We start from the raw sequence: 20,505 nt of genomic DNA on the forward strand, positions 1-20,505 counted from the left end.
AAGGTACACCCGTTTGCACACCGCTGCCATTGTGCCGAAGTATATTGGCATGCAGAGGTCGGCAAGTGGTTAAACTGATTCTAAAGGCAATTTTTTTATTTTAAAAGTATCAAATATGTTATACTTACCTGCCCTATTAGTTTAGCACAGAATAGCCCTGATCCTCCTCTTATTGGGTCCCCCGCTGACGCTATCTCCCCCCCCACGAGTGCTGCCAAAGCAAACCACTTGTTATGGGGGCACTTGTTCATGCTCTCGGCTTTCCTGAGGCGGCTTGGCCCGGCCCCGCTCCCTCCTCACTGGCTGTGGTTGACAGCCAATGGCTTCCACTGCTGTGTCTGAGCCACTGAATAGAGAGTGGGGGAGTGCCAGGAGCATACTTCTGCCTTTTAGAATCACTTTAAGGTTCACCTTTAGTAACAAGTTACACCCATATATAGGGTGTAATATATGTTACAAATGCAGCATTTCCCACACACTCACCCCAATGGCAAAGTTCAACTTTTTAAGCTTTAAGCTTATGATCTACCAGAACACCCAGATCCTTCTCCACCATTGTCTCCCCCAGTTGTACTCCCCCTAGTATGTATGATGCATGCAAAATTTTTAGCCCCCGAGTGTATAACTTTACATTTATCAACATTGAACCTCATTTGCCACACAGTCGCCCTTTTAAACAGTGCATTGAGGTTGACTTAAACATTTAAGTCATCCTGTAAGGACATTATTCCACTGCCTAGCTTAGTGTCATCTGCAAAGATTGAAATGGTACTTTTAACACTGAACCTTGGGGTACACCACTAATAGCCTTAGATCATTCAGAGTATGTATTAACCACTACTCTCTAAATTTGATCTTTTAGCAAGTTTTCTATCCATTTTTACAAACTTATCTTTCCAAGCCTGTAGACTTTACCTTACACATGAGCCGTGTGCGTGGGACGGTGTGAAACCCTTATACAAAGGTATACCACGTCTACAGCCACTGCTCTGCCAAAGGTTTTGCTTACCTTCTCATGAGAAGTCAGATTTGACAATTTCTGTCTTTCATGAATCCATGCTGTCTGCTTCTTAACCACTTGCTTACAGGGCACTTAAACACCTTCCTGCCCAGACCAATTTTCAGCTTTCGGTGCTCTCACAATTTGAATGACAATTACTCAGTCATGCAACACTGTACCCAAATGAATTTTTTGTCCTTTTTTTCCCACAAATAGAGCTTTCTTTTGGTGGTATTTGATCACCTCTGGGGTTTTTATTTTTTGCGCTATAAATGAAAAAAGACCGAAAATTTTGAAAAAAAACGCATATTTCTTTGTTTCTGTGACAGAATTATGCAAATTATTAATTTTTCTTCATAAATTTTGGTCACAATTTATACTGCTACATGTCTTTGGTAAAAATAACCCAAATTAGTGGATATTATTTGGTCTTTGTGAAAGTTAGAGAGTCTACAAGCTGTGGTGCGAATCGCACAAAATTGATCACATCTGATGTACTGGTGGCCTATCTCGCTTCTTGTGACCCGAACAAGTCAGGAAAGTACAAATACCCCCCAAATGACCCCTTTTTGGAAAGTAGACATTCCAAGGTATTTAGTAAGAGGGATGGTGAGCTTTTTGATGTTGTCATTTTTTTCCCACAATTCTTTGCAAAATTAAGATTTTTCATTTTTTTTTTTTCTCCACAAAATTGTCATTGTAATAGGTTATTTCTCTCACGTGGCATGTGTATACCACAAATGACACCCCCCAAAAAATTCTGCTACTCCTCCTGAGTATTACAATACCACATGTGTGGGACTTTTTCACAGCCTGGCCACATAGAGAGGCCCAACATGCAGGTAGCGCCATCATGTGTTCTAGGAACATAAGTTACACATCTAACTTGTTGACTATTTATTACACTTTTGAAGCACCAGGACAATGACACGTGACACTGATGACAGATGGCACTGATACGTGGCAATGATGACAGGTGGCACTGATGACAGATGGCACTAATATGTGGCACTGATGACAGATGGCACTAATATGTGGCACTGATGACGCGTGGCACTTATACGTGGCACTGATGACACGTGGCACTAATACGTGGCACTGATGACACGTGGCACTGAAACGTGGCACCGATGACAGATGGCACTAATACGTGGCACTAATATGTGCCACCGATGACAGATGGCACTAATACATGGCACCGATGACGCGTGACACTGATGACAGATGGCACTGATAAGTGGCATTGATGACACGTGACACTGACAACAGATGGCACGTGACACTGACAGGTGGCACTGATGACAAATGGCACTGATACGTGGCACTGATGACAGATGGCACTATGTGGCACTGATGACACGTGGCACTGACGGCAGGTGGCACTGACGGCAGGTGGCACTGGGGGCAGGTGGCACTGGGGGCAGGTGGCACTGGGGGCAGGTGGCACTGGGGTGGATGGCACTGGGGGCAGGTAGCACTGGGGTGGATGGCACTGGGGGCAGGTAGCACTGGGGTGGATGGCACTGGGGGCAGGTAGCACTGGGGTGGATGGCACTAGGGGCAGGTAGCACTGGGGTGGATGGCACTGGGGGCAGGTAGCACTGGGGGCAGGTAGCACTGGGGTGGATGGCACTGGGGCAGATAGCACTGCTGGGGGCGGATGGCACTGCTGGGGGCGGATGGCACTGCTGGGGGCGGATGGCACTTTTTATTTCATTTTTTTAATTTTTTTTTTTCCAGAATCAGAACGGCTGCCGCTGCAGCCGTTCATCTCTCCCCTCTCGCACTGTCTGTGCGAGGAAGGAGAGCGGCGCTGCGAGATGATCTCATATGTTTACATATGAGATCATCTCCCATTGGACACGCCGATCACGCTGTAAACGGCCGCTGTGATTGGCCGTTTACAGCGATCTGTGTTTGCCTGTCCCCGGGGGACACGGCGAACACAGAACTTCCGCGATGCGCGCCCGCGGCGGCGCGCATTGCGGAAGTAAACATCAGGCCGTCCAGGGACGACCGCCCGAACGAACGCGCCTGCTCTACGGCCGTAATTCGGCTATTGGGCGGGCGCGAGGAGGTTAAAATATTAATATGGCGTCATGTTTACACTTTGTATGTCTGATTTCTTGTTCCAGTATAATAACAAATTCACTCTAAAGGCCCCTACACACGATCGGACTTTTTGAAAACAAACATGCAAATTAGCTGTTTTAAGGCAACATCCGACCGTGTGTACGCTCCATTGGACAAACTTTTTTGTTTTCATCGGACAAATGTTGGCTGTGCGAAAAGACAAACTTTTTGACAACATAAGTCCGATCGCTTATACAGAAAACCATCGGACTTTACAAACATGCATACTCAGAACCAATGCAAAAGATTAGACAACAATACAGAAGTTGACCAAAGGTGGCGGTGAAGAGCAGAAAATCATGTGATTTGGTGAAAGTTGGCTGAAAAAGTCCGATCGTGTGTATGCTTACACCACTTACAGACTGGACCATTTTGCTGGTCAAAGACCAGACCACTTTTTGCGATTCAACACTGCGTCCCTTTAACTGACAATTGCGCGGTCGTGCGACATGGCTCCCAAACAAAATTGACGTCCTTTTTTACCCACAAATAGAGCTTTCTTTTGGTGGTATTTGATCACCCCTGCGTTTTTTTGTTTTTTTTTACGCTGTAAACAAAAATAGAGCGACAATTTTGAAAAAAAACGCATTATTTTTTACTTTTTGTTATAATAAATATCCCCCAAAAATATATAAAAAAAACATTTTTTTCCCTCAGTTTAGGCCGATACGTATTCTTCTACATATTTTTGGTTAAAAAAATCGCAATAAGCGATTATTGATTGGTTTGCACAAAAAGCGTTTACAAAATAGGGATAGTTTTATGGCATTTTTATTAATAATTTTTTTTTTTTTTTTCATTGTGACTGCGACATTGCGGCAGTCACATCGGACATTTTTGACACATTTTTGGGACCATTGTCATTTATACAGTAATCACTGCTATATAAATGCAGTGATTGCTGTGTAAATGACACTAGCAGTGAAGGTGTTAACCAGTGGGTGGCAGTGTAGGGGTTAAGTGTTCCTAGGGGTGTGTTACTAACTGTGGGGGGTTGGGCTTTCATTTAGTGAACACTGATCTCTGCTCCAATCACATGGAGCAGAGATCAGCGTCACTAGTTGCTAGGCAGAATGGGGAAATGCGGTTTACACAGCATTTCCTCCATTCAGCCGTCCCGTGAGACGATCGCGGGTATGCCCACGGCGATCGAGTCCACGGGACCCGCGACCGGACCCACGGGGGTCCCGACCGGCACACCGCCGCGCTCGCGATGGCAGGGCGGCATTGAAGATTGGACGTACCTGTACGCCAATATGCCTGCCCGTGCCATTCTGCTGACGTACATCGGCGTGCGCTGGTCGGGAAACGGTTAACAAGTTCACGGGCGACGCCCTTTGTACAGAAATCCACGGGAAAGTCCGATCTTGTGTTTGAGGCTTTAGTATGGCCATTTTTAAATGATTATTTATAGCATCCATAGCTTCGGACTGTATCCAGATTATTGTGACTGGATCAGAAAATTTAATAGATAAGCCAACAGTGTCAGTGTTTTAGTACAATTGTTTGTGGAATAATTGTTCCTTTTGTACATTGGTTAAAATAAGAAAAATATGTAAACTCTAATTATTTCAATTCTTTTTTTGCCTGGAAGGTCACTTTAAGGCTGAAGATAGTGGCTCTAGCAGTCTGAAGGATGTCAAGGAAGAATACATGCAGATGACTTTTTGTCAAGAGCAAGGGTATGAAAGCATGCATTCTTAGTGGAACTTAAGTCTTCTTGGTTACAAGTTTCCTTAAAGTGATTATAAAGTCAAATTTTTCTTTTTTTCTATAAAAACAACAAACATGTTATACTTGCCTGCTTTGTGAAATGGTTTTGCACAGAGCAGCCAGATTCTCCTCTTATCGAGTCCCTCTTCAGTGCCTCGGGCCCCTCCCTCCTGTTGAGTGCCCCCACAGCAAGCAGCTTGCTATGGGGGCACCCAAGCTGAGCCGCAGCTCTGTGTATCCATTCAGACACGGAGCCACGGTTCGGCCACATCCCCGCTCTCCCTTAATTGGCTAACTTTGACAGCAGTGGAAGCCAATAGTGCATCTTCTGTGTCCCTGCCAATCAGGAGGGGGCTCAGGTAAGTATTATGGGGGGCTGCTGCACACAGAAGGCTTTTTATATTGATGCATAGAATGCATTAAATAAAAACACTTTTTGACTTTAAAAACACTTTAAGCTGGGTATACCCAGAAACTTTTTTTTTTTTTTTCATTCAACCAGCGGATTCTGGAGCCTCACCTGCCGTGCTATTTTATTCTGACAGTGGGGACTTCTCCTCATCGGAAAACACAGATCAGCTATTGGCTGCATGCATTGATTGAATGCTGGTTTGGGATACACACACACGCGCACACACACACACATTGAAATTTTGGCTAGTTCCTGCTGAACGGTCTGAATTTTAATAAGTGTATACTCCAACTGAGTTGTCTCCAGAAACTGCAAATAACCATTAGATTTATTTTGCCTGCTGCAGTGGACAGAGGCCCTCTCTTCTTTTGTACATGCCTATCTGACATTCCCAGAACCGTTCGTGGATTATGTATTGTACATTTTACCAAGCAAACTGCTGTGTCAAGGGATAACCACTTGTAGCTGTTTCAAGGGAGAACTTGAAGGAAAATACCTTTTTAACATAAAGTTGGCTAACCAGACAAAGTTTTTTTTTTTTATTCAGTGTTATTCTTTTATATTAAGCTAGGGGTCTCCAAACGTTTTACTTCGAGGACCACATTGTATATTTTACAGATCTTCATGGGCCGAAAAAAAGTTATTTTTTAAATGAATCCTCAGCCATAGAATTTCAAAAAAGGCTGCCATCAGTGGGGCTGAATAGTGCACCTTTATCCTCTGCCCGCACCTAAATGCCAGAGCCTGGTACACCAGGGCTAAACATTTAGAGGCTTTACATCTGTGTTCCTGTCAGAGCCACCCTGGCCATTTGTGACCCAAGCAGAAACTCCACACAATTGTGTCCCCAGCAGAATCTTCCCACACAATTACGTCCTCATCAGACTCTCCCTACATGCCTGTGTCCCCATTAACCCCCCCCCTTGCACTTTTCTGTTTCCATCAAAGCCACCCCCCCCAACATGTCCCTCCCCTACACACTTGTGCCCCACACACGCACACAGTTTGTGTCCCCAGCAGAGCCCCCCCCTCCACACTTGTGTCCCCATCAGAGCCCCCTCCACACTTGTGTCCCCCCCATCAGAGCGCACACACACACACACACCTTCTTGTGTCCCATCAGCCCCCCCCCCCCCAAGCCTCTGCATCCATATCAGAGCCACCCCACACAGTTTTGTCCCCATCAGAGCCCCCCTAAAACACACGTTTGTGTCCTTCACAGCCCCCACACACAGAGTTCTGTCCCCCATCAGAGTCCCCCTCTATAGCTAGTGTCAGCTCGGGGCTAGCTGACGGTCAGTATCCGAAAAAGGGAAGGGGGAGAAAAGCAAAGATGGTAGGTGAAGCTAGAAATAAGAAAAGCCGAAGCTCTAGGATACGATGGAAGAGAGGAGGGGGGGGGGGGGAAGGAGAAGTGGGAAAGAGGCAGGACATAGAGAATTCCCGATTACCACGTGGGCTCTTGATGGGCAGGCAAGTGTTATCCCAAAAGAGCTGGATGGTGATATGTAATCCATGTATCTCAGATCTTGGAGAATTTGGCTTGGTTATTTGTAAGAATGCTGGTCAAATGTTGTTTTAAGAAGAAACTGTCTAGTCTGGTTTCATCTTCGAAAAAACAAGTAACTTGTTTCTTCCAAGCTATAGTGATTGTCAGTTTGGAGACAAAAAGGACACAATGTGTTATTCTAAATGGTTGCTTGGTAATACCTGGTGGTTTTAAAATGTAGAAAGACAAGCCAGGGATCTCTAGGGAGGCAAATCCCAAATAACCCATTCAGAAGTGCAAACTTTTTAGTCCAAAAACAACTAAGCATTAGGCAAGTCCACCAAGTATGGAGAACATCACCCACCACCTGGCAACCTCTAAAACAGAATCCCAATTGTCGAGGAAACGTCTAGAAGGCACCAAGTAACATCTAAGTAAAACCTTAAGTGCTGATTTAAGAGTAGTAAAATTAATAGTACTATTGGCAGTGGTGGACTGTATATCACACCAATTATTTTGAGGTTTATTGGCTTTTAAAGCTCCTTCCTATTTGGTAACATAGGTGTGCATATTAGGAGAAGGCAGTTGTTGAGTTGAGAACAGACTGTAGACATCTATTTAAACGGCAGAGGGGTATGGTGACATGTATGTTCGAAAATGGTCAGAAAGGAGGAGAGGTCTTTGTCACAGATAAGTGAAGTAAGCTAGTTTCAAAGTTGGGTATAGCAAAATAGTTTGGAGAACGGTGCCCTTAAACTGTTCCCTGAGGGTTGGCCATGATATCACTGAGGACTTCTCCAAAGGTAAGAAGCCTGAGGTGAATTTGTGTGTAGTTCACCAAACAAAGGTGGAAGGTGGAGTCCTGGTTGGAAAAGAGGATTGCTTTAAAAGAAGCAGAGAAGGTGGGCAGAGAGCAAATTATTGGAATATTTCATGCTATACTATATCAAATCTTTTTAGTGGCCCAAGTAAATTTAAAGCATGATTTAAGCAAATTGAGTGTGGAATTGGGTAGGGAAATTTTGAGGGCCAGAGAAATTTGGATGAGTAAACAGTAAGTTGGGCAAAGTAATTTGAGGTTGGATCAAAGTTAACAAGAAATCGTCTGCCACACTGCTGGCTTTGTAGAGTATAGAGTTAAAACATGAATTCCTCAGATTCGGACTTGAAACTGGGCCACAAACAGTTTGATGGTAAAATATCCACAATTTATTACACATTGATAGTATATAACAACATGAACATGGGGCTATACACAACAAATACAAATATTGGGGTGCATAAATGGAAACCAGCAGCAAGGAAAAGCCCAGAGCTTTGTCAGACAGACAGAACATCCAACGCATTTCGAAAAACAAAATGCAGATCTTCATGGACAGAGAGTTTGTGGATTCCAGATCTGTAGCTTATATCCCAAATGTTGATGCTCCACCCATAAAGACAAAACATAACTCAAAATTTAAAAAAAGCTATGTCCGTCAGAGCAGCACACAAGCAACAGAGAACTTGAATGACATCAACCAGGGTTCCGTATGCTGTGGGATGGTCTTATTGTATAACTTAGTGGTATAACTTTACATAGACCGTAGCTATAGAGGAGAGGTAGAATAGTACTTTCCCTTTTTGATGGGGGTCCGGTTGATAGTGTGTATCAAGGGTTAAAGATGGTTGTATCCATCAGCCAGATATCTGGATGTTCCTTTATGGATCTTAAAGTTAGAGTCAAAATGACGAAGATCTACGTTTTGTTTTTCGATATGCGTTGGACGTTCTGTCTGTCTGACAAAGCTCTGGGCTTTTCCTTGTAGCTGATTTCCATTTTTGCTCTCAATATTTGTATTTGTTGTGCATATCAACATGTTCCTGTTATATACTATCAATGTGTAATACATTTTGAATATTTTTTTTTTCCATCAAACTGTTGGTGGCCCGGTTTAAGGTTGCATTCACACCTGAGCGTAGCGTTTTCAAGCAGAAAATTGCAGCGTTTTTTTACCGCGATTTGCCGCGATTTTGTGCAGGGCAAAAGGTCACCAATGTTAAAAGAAGAAAAACGCCCAAATCTGCTCAATTCAAGTGACAAAAAAGGGTCCGGAACTTGTTTGAGCTTCAGGCGTTCAGCATCAGGCGACATGAAATGGAGATGTGAACCATCTCCATTGAGAATAATAGATTTTTTCCCCTCTAGCATTTTGTAGCTTCAGGCTTCAAGCTACAAAACGCTCAGGTGTGAATGGGGTCTAAGGTCCCAACATGAGGAATTCATGTTTTGACTCTATGTATCAGGGATGTGATCCACAATCAGTTTAAGTAATTAGTTGCAGTAGAGGGTCTCTTTAAGCTTTGCAGTGTATAAGCCATGTATATTAGGCTGTATTTTAATATTTTGTTCCAGGGCAAGGACAAATATGAGGGATAGGGGGCAGCCCTGACGAGTTCCTCGACCCTATAGCCATGACTAAGGCTACATGCTGAAACACATAAGCCCTGTAATATTTTGTATCACACCTGGATTAATAAACGTATTGATTGTGGAAGATCGAGCTACTGGCTTTCTTTCATCTACATGTTTGCTTGGTTGCTAGGAGGACACTACAAGCCAGTGCACTGACTGCTCACCCCCTCAGGGAATTACTACAGGTGCTTTCTACTATATTTTATTGGTACACTATTTTATTAAAAACTTTGTTCTGTATTTTATTATTATATATTAAAAATAAGCAAAAAAAGTTTCCTTTTTAATGTAAGTCATTTTTAATACTGTAATTGTATATAAATCTTATAGTATTAAACATATGAATTTCTTCTTCAGTCTGCAGTGCCATCTGCAAGATGATGGCTTAGTTTGATCACATGCAGGTTGGAAGGTTTCACTGATGTTTTGTCATAGCTTTCATAATGATTGTTTGATGGCAAACCAATCTGAGTGCATTAAAGATGTCAGTAATCCAGAGCCACCAGTGCGCAAAGTTTTGGCTCAGAAAGGGATTTAAAAAACGGAGTCTCTCAGTCTTGTCTGTAACACGTGCTGTTTAACTGTTAGGGGCGCTCTTGCCAACTCTGCGGTGACATCTGAAAGCGAGAGAATGTTCTGGCACCTTCAGTCAGATTTTGAAGTGGAGCTGGAAGAAGCAGTGGAAGAATTGCTGACTGACAAATCGCAGACCCCAGAGCCCCTTACCTCTCCAGATCTTATTGAATTTGAAAGGTAAAATCTTTCCCTTTTTTTTTTTTTTTCTTTATTTAGCCCAGGGTTATTTTTGCTGAACAGTTGTTAGAAGATACACACAGGTAATTATAATTACATTTTTTATTTTTTATTTACTGAACTTGAGTAAATGAAACAACATTTCTGTAAACCCACTGAAGCAACCGGTATTAAACATGGTTTAAATAAATGTCTCCTGATTCTTTGAACTGATCTTTGGTAAAATCTTTGGTGATATAGTCAGGGAGCTAGTATACAGGCAAAACCATAAGTAGGTCTGCCTGACCTGTCTCCTGACTTTACTTCCAAAATCATCATCTTTATTTAACAGCATCAGCTGATAAACTTGACAGTAAATGTAGGACTAATATGGATTCCCAAGTAATTTTTATATATATATATATATATATATATATATATATATATATATATTTTTTTTTTTTTTAGGGTGTAAAAGGCTTTGGTAGGTTAGTTACTCCTGACTAAATTTCCTTTAGTATTTGAGTGTAGATCTACTGCTGTGCTGCTTAGTCAGTGCTGGGAGGGGAAACCAAGTGGGCTGACTTGCTGGGAGAGAGGAACAGGGTAAACTGAGCTACTGAGTCACTGCTGGGAGAGAGGAGCAGGGTAAGCTGAGTTACTGCTGGGAGAGAGGAGCAGGGTAATCTGAGCTGCTGAGTTACTGCTGGGAGAGAGGAGCAGGGTAAGCTGAGCTGCTGAGTTACTTCTGGGAGAGAAGAGTAGAATGAACTGAGCTGCCAAGTCAGTGCTTGCAGGGCGAGCTGAGCTGCTGATTCTCTGCTGCATGGAGGGAACAGAGGAAACAGCTGTTAAGTCAATGTTTGAACAGGGAGCTGAGCTGCTAAGCCACTGCTGGGAAGAGGGAGTGCCAGAGAGAGCACTCTTAATGACTTCTGTGCTTCTACTATGAAATTTGAGGATTAATTGCTCCATGGTGCCAACAACTAAAGGGGACAGTGAAGGCTTTTCCAAAGGAACATTTACCACTTGGTTAAATACTCAGATGTCCATAGTAGAGCTGCACGATTTTGGCTAACATGAGAATAGCAATTTTTTTGCTTAGAATAAAGATCACGATTCTCGCAGTGTAACATCTTTCACATTATACAAAAAAATTGGGCTAACTTTACTGTTTATTTTTTTTTATTCGTTAGTGTCTTTTAAAAAAAAAAAATTGTGTTTGAAAGACTGCTGTGCAAATACGGTGTAACATAAAATATTGAAACAACCACCATTTTATTCTTGTTCCAAGTAATTTTCTAGCAGAAAATAATGATTTTTTACTTGTAATCAACATGTCAGAAAAGGTTTGGTCTTTAAATGGTTAAACGCCCTTCATTTACTCGCTGGAGTTTCTTACCTTTTGATAAAAGAACGAAAAGATACTTTGTTTCTACTTATTTGTGTGTTGTGATTAAACTTGGCAGGCTGGCCAGATTTTATTTTTATTTTTTCCCAGCTGTGAGAACTCTCTGCACTTGTTAAAGAATCATGACAGGAAGAGAAAAAGATTGTGATTTTGATTCTTAACGATTAATCATACAGCTCTAGTCCATAGCCTAGCCACAAATTCACTTTAAGCTCAATGCAAACTTTTGGGGTAGGCAGAAAGCCAGAGCGTGAGGATTCTGGAAAGTGTTAGGATCAGGTTAATTACTATGTTGACCATACATGGGGAAGATTTATTGCAACCAGCTTTATAAACCCAAAACACATCCATGTCTACTTACCTTCAGGTTATACGATAGGGATGGCTATAAGTTGCCTTGATGTGATTGTTTTTGCAATGGAAAGCTGATAAAAGTAGTTCAAATCCCTATAGAAATTTGCTGTTTGTCTGTCATCCAGCATTAAAGTGGTTGTAAACCATTTTAAAAAATTTCCAAAAAAAAAAAACCTGGAAGACATGCATAGCATACTAGCTCTTTATGAATTACTTACCTGAGATCGAAGCCCCCACAGTGGTCCTTGTTCACTGCTCCGGCGGCCGACATCTCCCCAGGAGGTTGCTCCTGGGTATCGCGGCTCCAGAGCTGTTATTGGCCAGAGCCGCATGGGTGTGAGAGCCGTAAGTAACGGCACAGTACAACTGAAGCAACGGCACGTACATGGCGTTGCTTCAGTTTGCCTAAATGCGCATGTGCCGATTTAGGTTTAGGCAATAGCCAGTGTATCTACTGGTAAGCCTAATTATAGGCTTGCCTGTAGTATAAAGTGGTTGTAAAGTGTTTACAGCCACTTTAAGGAGTGAGGGATATAGCTGCACAAGTTAATTGTTTTGGCCCCCAAAAACCCTCCAAATGCAATTGTTGTGCCGTGCTCCAAAGCCAAAATCTATGGCTAGGCTCTGCTTTTCTTTTCTGTTCTGTTGATCATCTGATGAGGCTAATTCTGCTTTCATCACAGGTACCTGCATTTTTATAAGCATATGATGGATATGCTGGCAGAGAGCCATATGGTTTCCCCAGAACAGTTTGCACAACCTGTGGTGTCCAAAGTCGTTGCTAACCTGTGGCAAGATCTTAAGCGGGAGGGGGATTCCAGCATCTACCAGTATGGTATCCCCCAGGCTCAAAGTACTCCCTGCTTCTTCACGTTTCTGTCTGACTTAGGCTGCACCGACGGGGGTGCAAAAGAAAGCTCGACAGGGAGCCAGGAGGCCACAAGCTCATTCCTTTCCTCCACCCCAGAAGAAGTGAGAAACTTATATTGTCCTATACTGTCTGTATAATTTTGCAGTGATGTGTAACGCTCTCTGTTGTAGTGACTTATTTTGTAAGGGGTTAAAGGGGATTACATGTATTTTATATGGGTGAATCAGCCTAAAGTGAATGTAAAGTTAATTTACTTTTATTTAAAAAAACAAAAACAAAAAAAAAAAAACAGTTTTAAACCCAAAAGGAAACATTTTATTATATTACTCCCTAGCTGCATTGGTTAGCTTTTTAAGGCTTCATGTACACAGGACATTTCTCAACCTCTCCTGAACGCTGCAACATCGCGGCTAGTAATCCACGTTTAAAAACTTTGTGTTTAGCGTTTACAAGCCGCGTTTAGCTGCATTTGCGTTCAGGAGCGTTTACTAAAGATAACCTCAGGAGACCCTCCCAAATGATTAGAAAGCATTAAAAATAAGTATTTATTAACTATTTCAGCCATTCTGTGAGAGAACAGTGTATCAGCTGGGAAAGCAGTGTGCTTGTAGATAGATGTTGTTTTTTGGTTGGTTTGTTAATATGGATCCCATGATGAGCATGTGTGAGGAAATGCTCCTGATGTTGCTTTTGCTGAGGCTCCAAAAACGTAGAAAATTGCGTGAGAGGACAAGAGTTTGTCACTACTGGACACATCCATTGATGGCTCAACTCATGTCCACAGGATACTTTCTAATATGTATGTTCAGCGGTGTAAATTTTTTAAATTTTACACACGTCATTTGCCACCTTTGACGTTCTCTTGGAAAAGGTAAGACCCCGTCTAGTTCGCATGGACACCAACATGAGGAAAAGCGTGCCACCAGAGGAACATCTGTTGGTGACTCTCAGGTACCGTATATACTCGAGTATAGGTCGATCCGAATATAAGCCGAGGCCCCTAATTTACCCCCAAAAAAATGGGAAAACTTATTGACTCGTGTATAAGCCGAGGGTGAGACATGCCTGTCCATCCCTGTGTGTCCGTCCATCCCTGTGTGTCCGTCCATCCCTGTGTGTCCGTCCATCCCTGTGTGTCCGTCCATCCCTGTGTGTCCAGCCCTGTGTGTCCATCCCTGTGTGTCCGTCCATCCCTGTGTGTCCAGCCCTGTATCCCTGTGCAGCCTTGTGTGTCCAGCCTACCTGTGTCCCGAGCCTGTGTGCTTCTGCACATACGGCGGCCATGCCAGGATCGCCGCACCTCTTCTCGTCTGACAGACGGCGGCCATTCCACTGTTCAAAAGCCGCGCCTCCGTCTGTGATAGGCGGAACACTCAATTTCCCAGCAGTCTGTGTTCCGCCTATCACGGACATCCTCTCGTCCGTAGTATGAGGATGAGCGGATGTCCGTGATAGGCGGACCACTGACTGCTGGGAAATTGAGTGTTCCGCCTATCACAGACAGGGAGGCGCGGCTTTTGAATAGTTGAATGGCCGCCGTCTGTCTGCTCGACACGCTGATCGGGTAGACAGACGGCGGTGACTCGAGTATAAGCCGAGGGGGGCACTTTCAGCCTAAAAAAAGAGGCTGAAAATCTCGGCTTATACTCGAGTATATACGGTGTGTGTATATATTTATCAATCTCTTGCCCTACATCTCTCTCCATATATTTCTCTCCTCTCTCTATAATCCTTTTTTCTATCTCCATCTCTATCTCTCTGTCTCTCGATCCCAAAAAAAGCTTCTAAACGCAACTGCCTAGAAACTACTATAAACAACCCTGTATGCATGTACTGATAAGATAACATAGAGGAGAGTTCAGGAACAGTTGAAAAAAATGCCCAACTGCTCCTAAACGTCCAGCAGCAGTTTACATGAGGCCTTAGGCTTTATTTTATTTTCACCTTATTTCACCTGGTAAACCAACAGTGAGGCCTCATGTACACTGCTGCTGGTAAACGAACGTTCAGAGGCAGTTGGCTGCTTTTTTCAGCTGGCCCTGAACTCATCCAATGTTATCTTATGTGTACGTGTACACAGGTGCTTTTAATGTCGTTTTTAGGTAGTTGCCTTTTTAGATGTTTTTTTTTCTTTTGAAGGCAAAAAAAAGAGTTCAGACGCCGAAGCTTCAGACACCAAACACAGCTAAACGTGGTACCGGTGTTTAGCCTCATTTAGTTTACAGGCATTTTTCATTTTTGGCTATTTAAAAAATATATATTTTTCTTCTTTTTCAAACGCGGCATGTAAACATGGTAAAATGGACGTTTTTAAATGTGGGTTTTTATCTGTCAAGTTAAATAGTTCAGGAGAGGTTGTAAAAACGTCCCGTGTACATTAAGCCCTAGCCTGTGTTTTTTCAACAAAACAAGCTCTCCTGCAAGTGTATCAGTTAAGATGATCAGCTTTTATTTATTCATGTAAAATGAAGGGTGTTACTTGCCAGATCAACAGATGAAAACAAGCCTAAAAATAGAAAACTAATGCAACCAGCACATCTAATGATTGGTAAGCCATAATATATAAAATTTTTGAGTTTAATAGCATTTTAAATGTTTTAAATCTTTTTTCACCCTTCAGTTACATCTCAGTGCTGTTGATATCCTGTCAGTTCATGGCTATATGCACTGCAGCAATGTCTGCATTACATTTCTCAGGGTGGATTATTGATGGTGACAACAATGAACCATGTCTGTGTAAAGATGTGGAAATGGTTGCCAACAGAAACCCAGGTGACAACACAGGAGCACAGCTGGGAGATGGGGTCAGAGCGTTATCACCCTATAGCCGGAAGTGCCTGAACAAGGACCTTCGTAACAATTTTGGGCTATGAGGCAGCTCAGACTGGTTTAAATCTCAGCAATTGTTTAATAGGTTTGTTGACTATGGAGAGGGAATATACATATCTGTGTGTACTTTCGAAACGTTCTTGTAAAAATTTACTGTTCTGTAATTGTTACATTAATGACAGAAAACTACAGTACATTTTAGTTTACCTTTTTGTATTGTGTAATTTCACCCAAATCTGATTTCGTAATTGTACATCACAGGGCACAGAGGAGTTAATTAGTAATCGTGAATATTTGGGTTATCCTTCTGCCTTTAGGTGAATGGACACTGGCCAAAAAAATGCCTCTGCTTTTCAGTAGTGTCTGAAGGCGATGGATGCTTTGTTGTCTGCCTCTGAAAATCTATTTTTTGTTCAGACTTGTTCCCACATCTCCTGGCCTGTTCCTTACACATCTATTGGGGCAGATGTGGGCTCTTTTCAGATTTATCGCTACAGCCAGCAGAGAGGGACGGAATCCGTATCCCGCTTGCAAGAGCAGGGACAACCTGTACTGTCTGCTGTTCAGCACTGAACCCTGCAGACAGCGACCTCTGGTCTACACCATGCCCAGGTGGCAACACTGACAGGGTGTTCTTCAAGTTTTGGGCAATGGTCCTCTTGGAGGTGAGTCAAGTCACTATAGCCCCTGCAGGTTACCCCTACCATGATGGGTGAAATCTGGGCCTAGTATGTATGTGGAGTAGTGACATTCTCCCCTTGTGAAGAAGTGGCAGAGCCCCCTTGACCATGTCCTGAGTTTAGAGGCTTTGGGCAGCTGTGGCCAGGTGCAGTTTTATAGGGTACCATATTACAGTGACTGTCTGTGAAGGGGGGGGGGGAATCGGGTACAGTGCACCTGCAATGACCTCAGTGCATATCTGTCATTTTGTTCAGGTTCCAGACCCCACACTGACATCACGCAGAATCCAGACTGAATCTTTGGCCAGATTAAACCTCAGCAGGCCATGGCCTTGCACAGGCAGAGAGGGGTGAGGAGAAGGACAGTGGGATGGGCTTCCAAATTGCTTTTTCAGGTAGGGAGGTCCTCCTACAATTTCATCGGGAGGTTCTCCTGCAAAGCTGTTTTCAACACCAAATCACTTTACGCACCAGTACTCCATGAGAAAAAATTGAGTTCTTCGGCTTGTGATCAAACCATTTCTTATCAACAAGACCCTGACAGTTGCAGCGGATGTGGTCCTGGTCTTTAAGGACACCACAGATAGGATGTAAATGTTCCTCTTTAGGGCATCCTTCTCTCTGACAAGAGTGGCTCTGCAGCCTGCAGTGGTAGTTTGCCAAGCCCTTAAAATCTGGGCGAAGTGGGTGTCATTCCAGGAAATTAGATCAGGAAGACCCTGTTCAGCAGCGACTGTAAGACTTTCCAAAAGCCCTGAGTTTACTGTTGAAGGCCTTGGAAGACTATGCCAAGGATCCTGTGGCTCAAGTGTTGGTGAGTAGACATTCTCCGCAAAAAGCAGATTGAGAGATTGACTGACTATTTTTGAATGCCTGTATCCAAAAAGTGACTGTAGGAAAAAGCACACTCTTACTAATTAAGAAGACTATTAGGGGGATAGGCAAGAAACAAGTGATGCATTCACAGTCCAAGAAGGATTCCATTCATAAACAACCAGCACCAGAGAATCCTGCCTTTTTTTTTTTTTTGGCCAGTGTCCATTCACTGAAGGTGAATAACCCAAGTGATCAAGATTAATTCCTTTGTGTCCTGTAATGTACTTCCAAGAAAAGGATTTTACAGGTAAACCAAAAATCTTGATATTTCAGTTTTAGATGTTTGTGAGCTGATTTGATTCATTGGCTTCTTACAGGACTGAATTCCCAACTCCAACCATATGCTGCAACCATTCACTCACCCTTGCAGGGCGAGTGAAACGTATCCAGCTGCTGCAGATGTGAAACACTAAAATGGGGGCTGAATCTGGACTGCAGATAGAGTACATTTAGGAATCTCTAATGATGGAAGAGCATAATTTGTAGCTCAATCCAACAGCTTCTAACAGAAATTTTAGATTTTAATGGACTGACAATCCACTCTGAAACTTTGACCTTTGAAGTGCTCATGGAATGTCCTTCCATCCCTTGCACAATGTACGGTATATTCCTGCAAATCTATATAACTGTGCAGAGGAGGTAGAACCATCTTGAATTTCATTTTTTCTATATTCTGGCAGCAGATTCTGTTTGAAGATGCTTTCGATGTGGCTTCAGATTTTCTAAACCATGGTGCTATTCAGACCACCTCCAGCCCCAGGTATAGTCCCAATATAGTTTCTTTTATGTTTGTATGTTATGTGTAATTTAGTTAGCGGTGACAGTTTTTGTGTTGGTAGCCCCTCTATTGGAGCCATTGCAGTGGCGGGAGGCTATTTTTCTTTTTTGTTGGAGTAAAAATTATAATTGTGATTTTGTTTATGTAGTTATTTTAAAAAATTTAGTTACCGTTTTACAGTCCATTCACACAGGGGCAACACGACTTCCAGTGAGACTTTGGGAGGCAACTTGGACACGACTTGAGTATGAATCACTGCCCGACTTGAGGCAACTTACAAGGCAACTTGAAATTACCTCCAGGACAGAGGACTTGGCCAGTGGCCAATCACATAATAATCAGCTCTGTGGGAGGGAGGGGTTTGCCTAGAAAACTATTTTTTACTTCCTGAAAAGTTGCTTCAGTTAAGACAGGGGATCCGACTTGGAGGCAACTTCAATTAAAATCAATGGGTACAAGTTGCCTAGAAGTCGGATTGAAGTAGTACAGGAACCTTTTCTGAAGTCGGAGCGACTTCATTAGTGTGCATTAAGACGGATCCATTCACTTACATTGATTTTATCATGTTGCGCGACTTGAGGTAACTTGGGACAACTTCAAGTCGGATCCAAAGTTGCCCCTGTGTGAATGGACTCTTAGGCTGCATCCCCTTTTGCTAAAAAACTGTTGATTAAATAAATATGTCATGTTTACGGATCCCTTCTTTTTCCAAATGAACCGGTACTGATCACTCCTGTGTTTTATTCATAAATGAAGAATAGTAAAGGAATCCTCTGTACAAAGAGCAATTACTTGCATGCTGTAGTATATAGGTTGTGCACAATCGCTGCAATGCATTGTTACAAGCATCGCAGTGCTTGATTTTGTGTTTTTTGTTTCTGGTTTACTTTTTATTTTTTAATTCATTCAACTCTTATGTGTGGCAGCATGTTGAAGTGCATTGAAATGTATCAAGTTGAAATAAAATGGTATGCCTACATCATTTTATCACAATGCAGGGCATTAGCACAATGTATACCATAGTTCTATAACCAACCACCAGATTGATTGCTTATAGTTTTGCATACATTTGAATATCACCATTTCCACGAAAAGGCACAATTTTTAAAATGTTTGTTATTAACTCTATACAATTTTAACTTTTAAGTTTTAGTAGGATTTTTTTAAAGTGATACTAAAGTCTCATGTTATTTTTAAACAAAAAAAAGTTATATTTACCTGCCCTGTGCAGTGATTTTGCACAGAGCAGCCCAGATCCTCCTTTTCTTGTGGCAGCTTGCTATGGGCGCACCTGAGCCTAGCCGCAGCTTTGTGTGTCCATTCAGACATGGAGCCAAAACTCAGCCCTGCCCCCTCTCTCCTCATTGGTCTCCCTGACTTTGACAGCAGCGGGAGACACTCGTGCAACATCGCTGGATCTAGATGGGGCTCAGGTACGTATTAGGGAGGTCAAGGGGGACTGCTGCACACAGAAGGTTTTTATATTAATGCACGGAATGCATTATGATTAAAGAACCTTCTGACTTTAGAACCACTTTAAGTTAAGTTGTCTATGTGAGTGTAATAATGATTTTAGTGTATTTTTTTGTTTTTGTTTGTTTTTTTAAACAAAAAAATCTCTTTAATAAACATTTGCACACCCATTAAAGGACATACACAATCAATAGTGCCATTTACAAACTCTGAAAGCTGTAAGTTGAAAATAGCTCAGGTCCATACAGAGATAAGGACCTTCTGTTATGGAGCTGCAGGAAGGGCTACAAACTGGTGTGATTTAATTTTGCTACTGCTCCAACCTACCAACCTCTTTCATGCTAGATTCACGGCTGTTATTCTTCTGTGAAAATGCAATCAAGGATAATTGACTAGAATTCCCACCTTACTGCCAGACTACAGCTACCACACATGAATGAGCAGCATCCATTCAGTCTCTTATGAGTCGAGTCCACCGGACAATCCGCCCGTGTGTGGGCTCCGGCAGCATTTTTTTTACCCAAAAGACCGGCGAACTTGGAAAGTAGTTTTGCACCAAAATTTGTCCGCCGGACTTGCCCTCAACATGGGGACAAGGGCCTCTTCCCGACAACCCTGGCCGTTAAAGGGGGCTCCCGGATTCCGATAAGCCCCCCGCCCGCAGACCCCGACAACCAACGGCCAGGGTTGTCCGGAAAAGGCCCTTGTCCTCATCAACATGGGGACAAGGTGATTTGGGGTGGGGGGGGGGCCTGCGCGGCCCTCCCTTCCCCAAAACACCCCCCCATGTTGAGGGCGCGCGGCCTGATACGGCTCGGGGGGGGGGGGGCGCTCGCTCGTCCCCACCCCCTTTCCTGACCGGCCGGGTAGCGTGCTCGGATAAGGGTCTGATATCGACCTGGAGGGGACCCCCATGCCGTTTTTTTTTCGGCGTAGGGCTTCCCCTTTAAGTCCATACCAGGTGACGGGGCCAGCGATGCTTCCTTCCGCCAGACTAAGTCCGCCTTATAGTCTGATCGTGTGTACGTGGCATTAGTGTGCTGCTTGTTTATTTTGTGACATCACTTCATTGAAGGAGGAACTTGACACAGAGATGGAGCCACCAAATGTACATCTGCAGAGTTCCTTCTGCCATGGTGGCAGATGGGACTTGTAGTCATTAAATGTTATAAATATCAAATCTGGATCATGATGCTGTGTGGGCAAAGCCACGCACAGCCAGGCTGAAATAAGAAAAACATTTATAATTAGGGATCAAGAGGGTAAAGGGGGTGGAGATTTGTAAAGTGTCATGCAAGG

At 43.1% G+C, this 20,505-nt stretch overlaps 1 protein-coding gene across 3 annotated transcripts in view; it reads left to right on the top strand.

The window, feature by feature from the left end:
- STRA8 (stimulated by retinoic acid 8) overlaps window positions 1-20,505 on the top strand; it is a 66,238-nt gene that overhangs the window by 31,799 nt on the left and 13,934 nt on the right. For 2 of the 3 annotated variants that reach the window (XM_077469190.1, XM_077469191.1), the window contains exons 3-6: window positions 4,728-4,815; window positions 9,791-9,955; window positions 12,383-12,671; window positions 17,639-17,715. In XM_077469190.1, the coding sequence (XP_077325316.1) occupies window positions 4,728-4,815; window positions 9,791-9,955; window positions 12,383-12,671; window positions 17,639-17,715 (619 nt within the window). Of the gene's footprint in view, window positions 1-4,727; window positions 4,816-9,790; window positions 9,956-12,382; window positions 12,672-17,635; window positions 17,716-20,505 lie in introns of all 3 variants that reach the window. The other variant, XM_077469189.1, reaches the window with a different exon arrangement.

This window comes from Lithobates pipiens, unplaced genomic scaffold, assembly GCF_037356315.1.
Source record: "Lithobates pipiens isolate NorthernLeopardFrog02 unplaced genomic scaffold, aLitPip1_a1.2 Scaffold_8, whole genome shotgun sequence".
NCBI classification, from domain to species: Eukaryota; Metazoa; Chordata; class Amphibia; order Anura; family Ranidae; genus Lithobates; species Lithobates pipiens.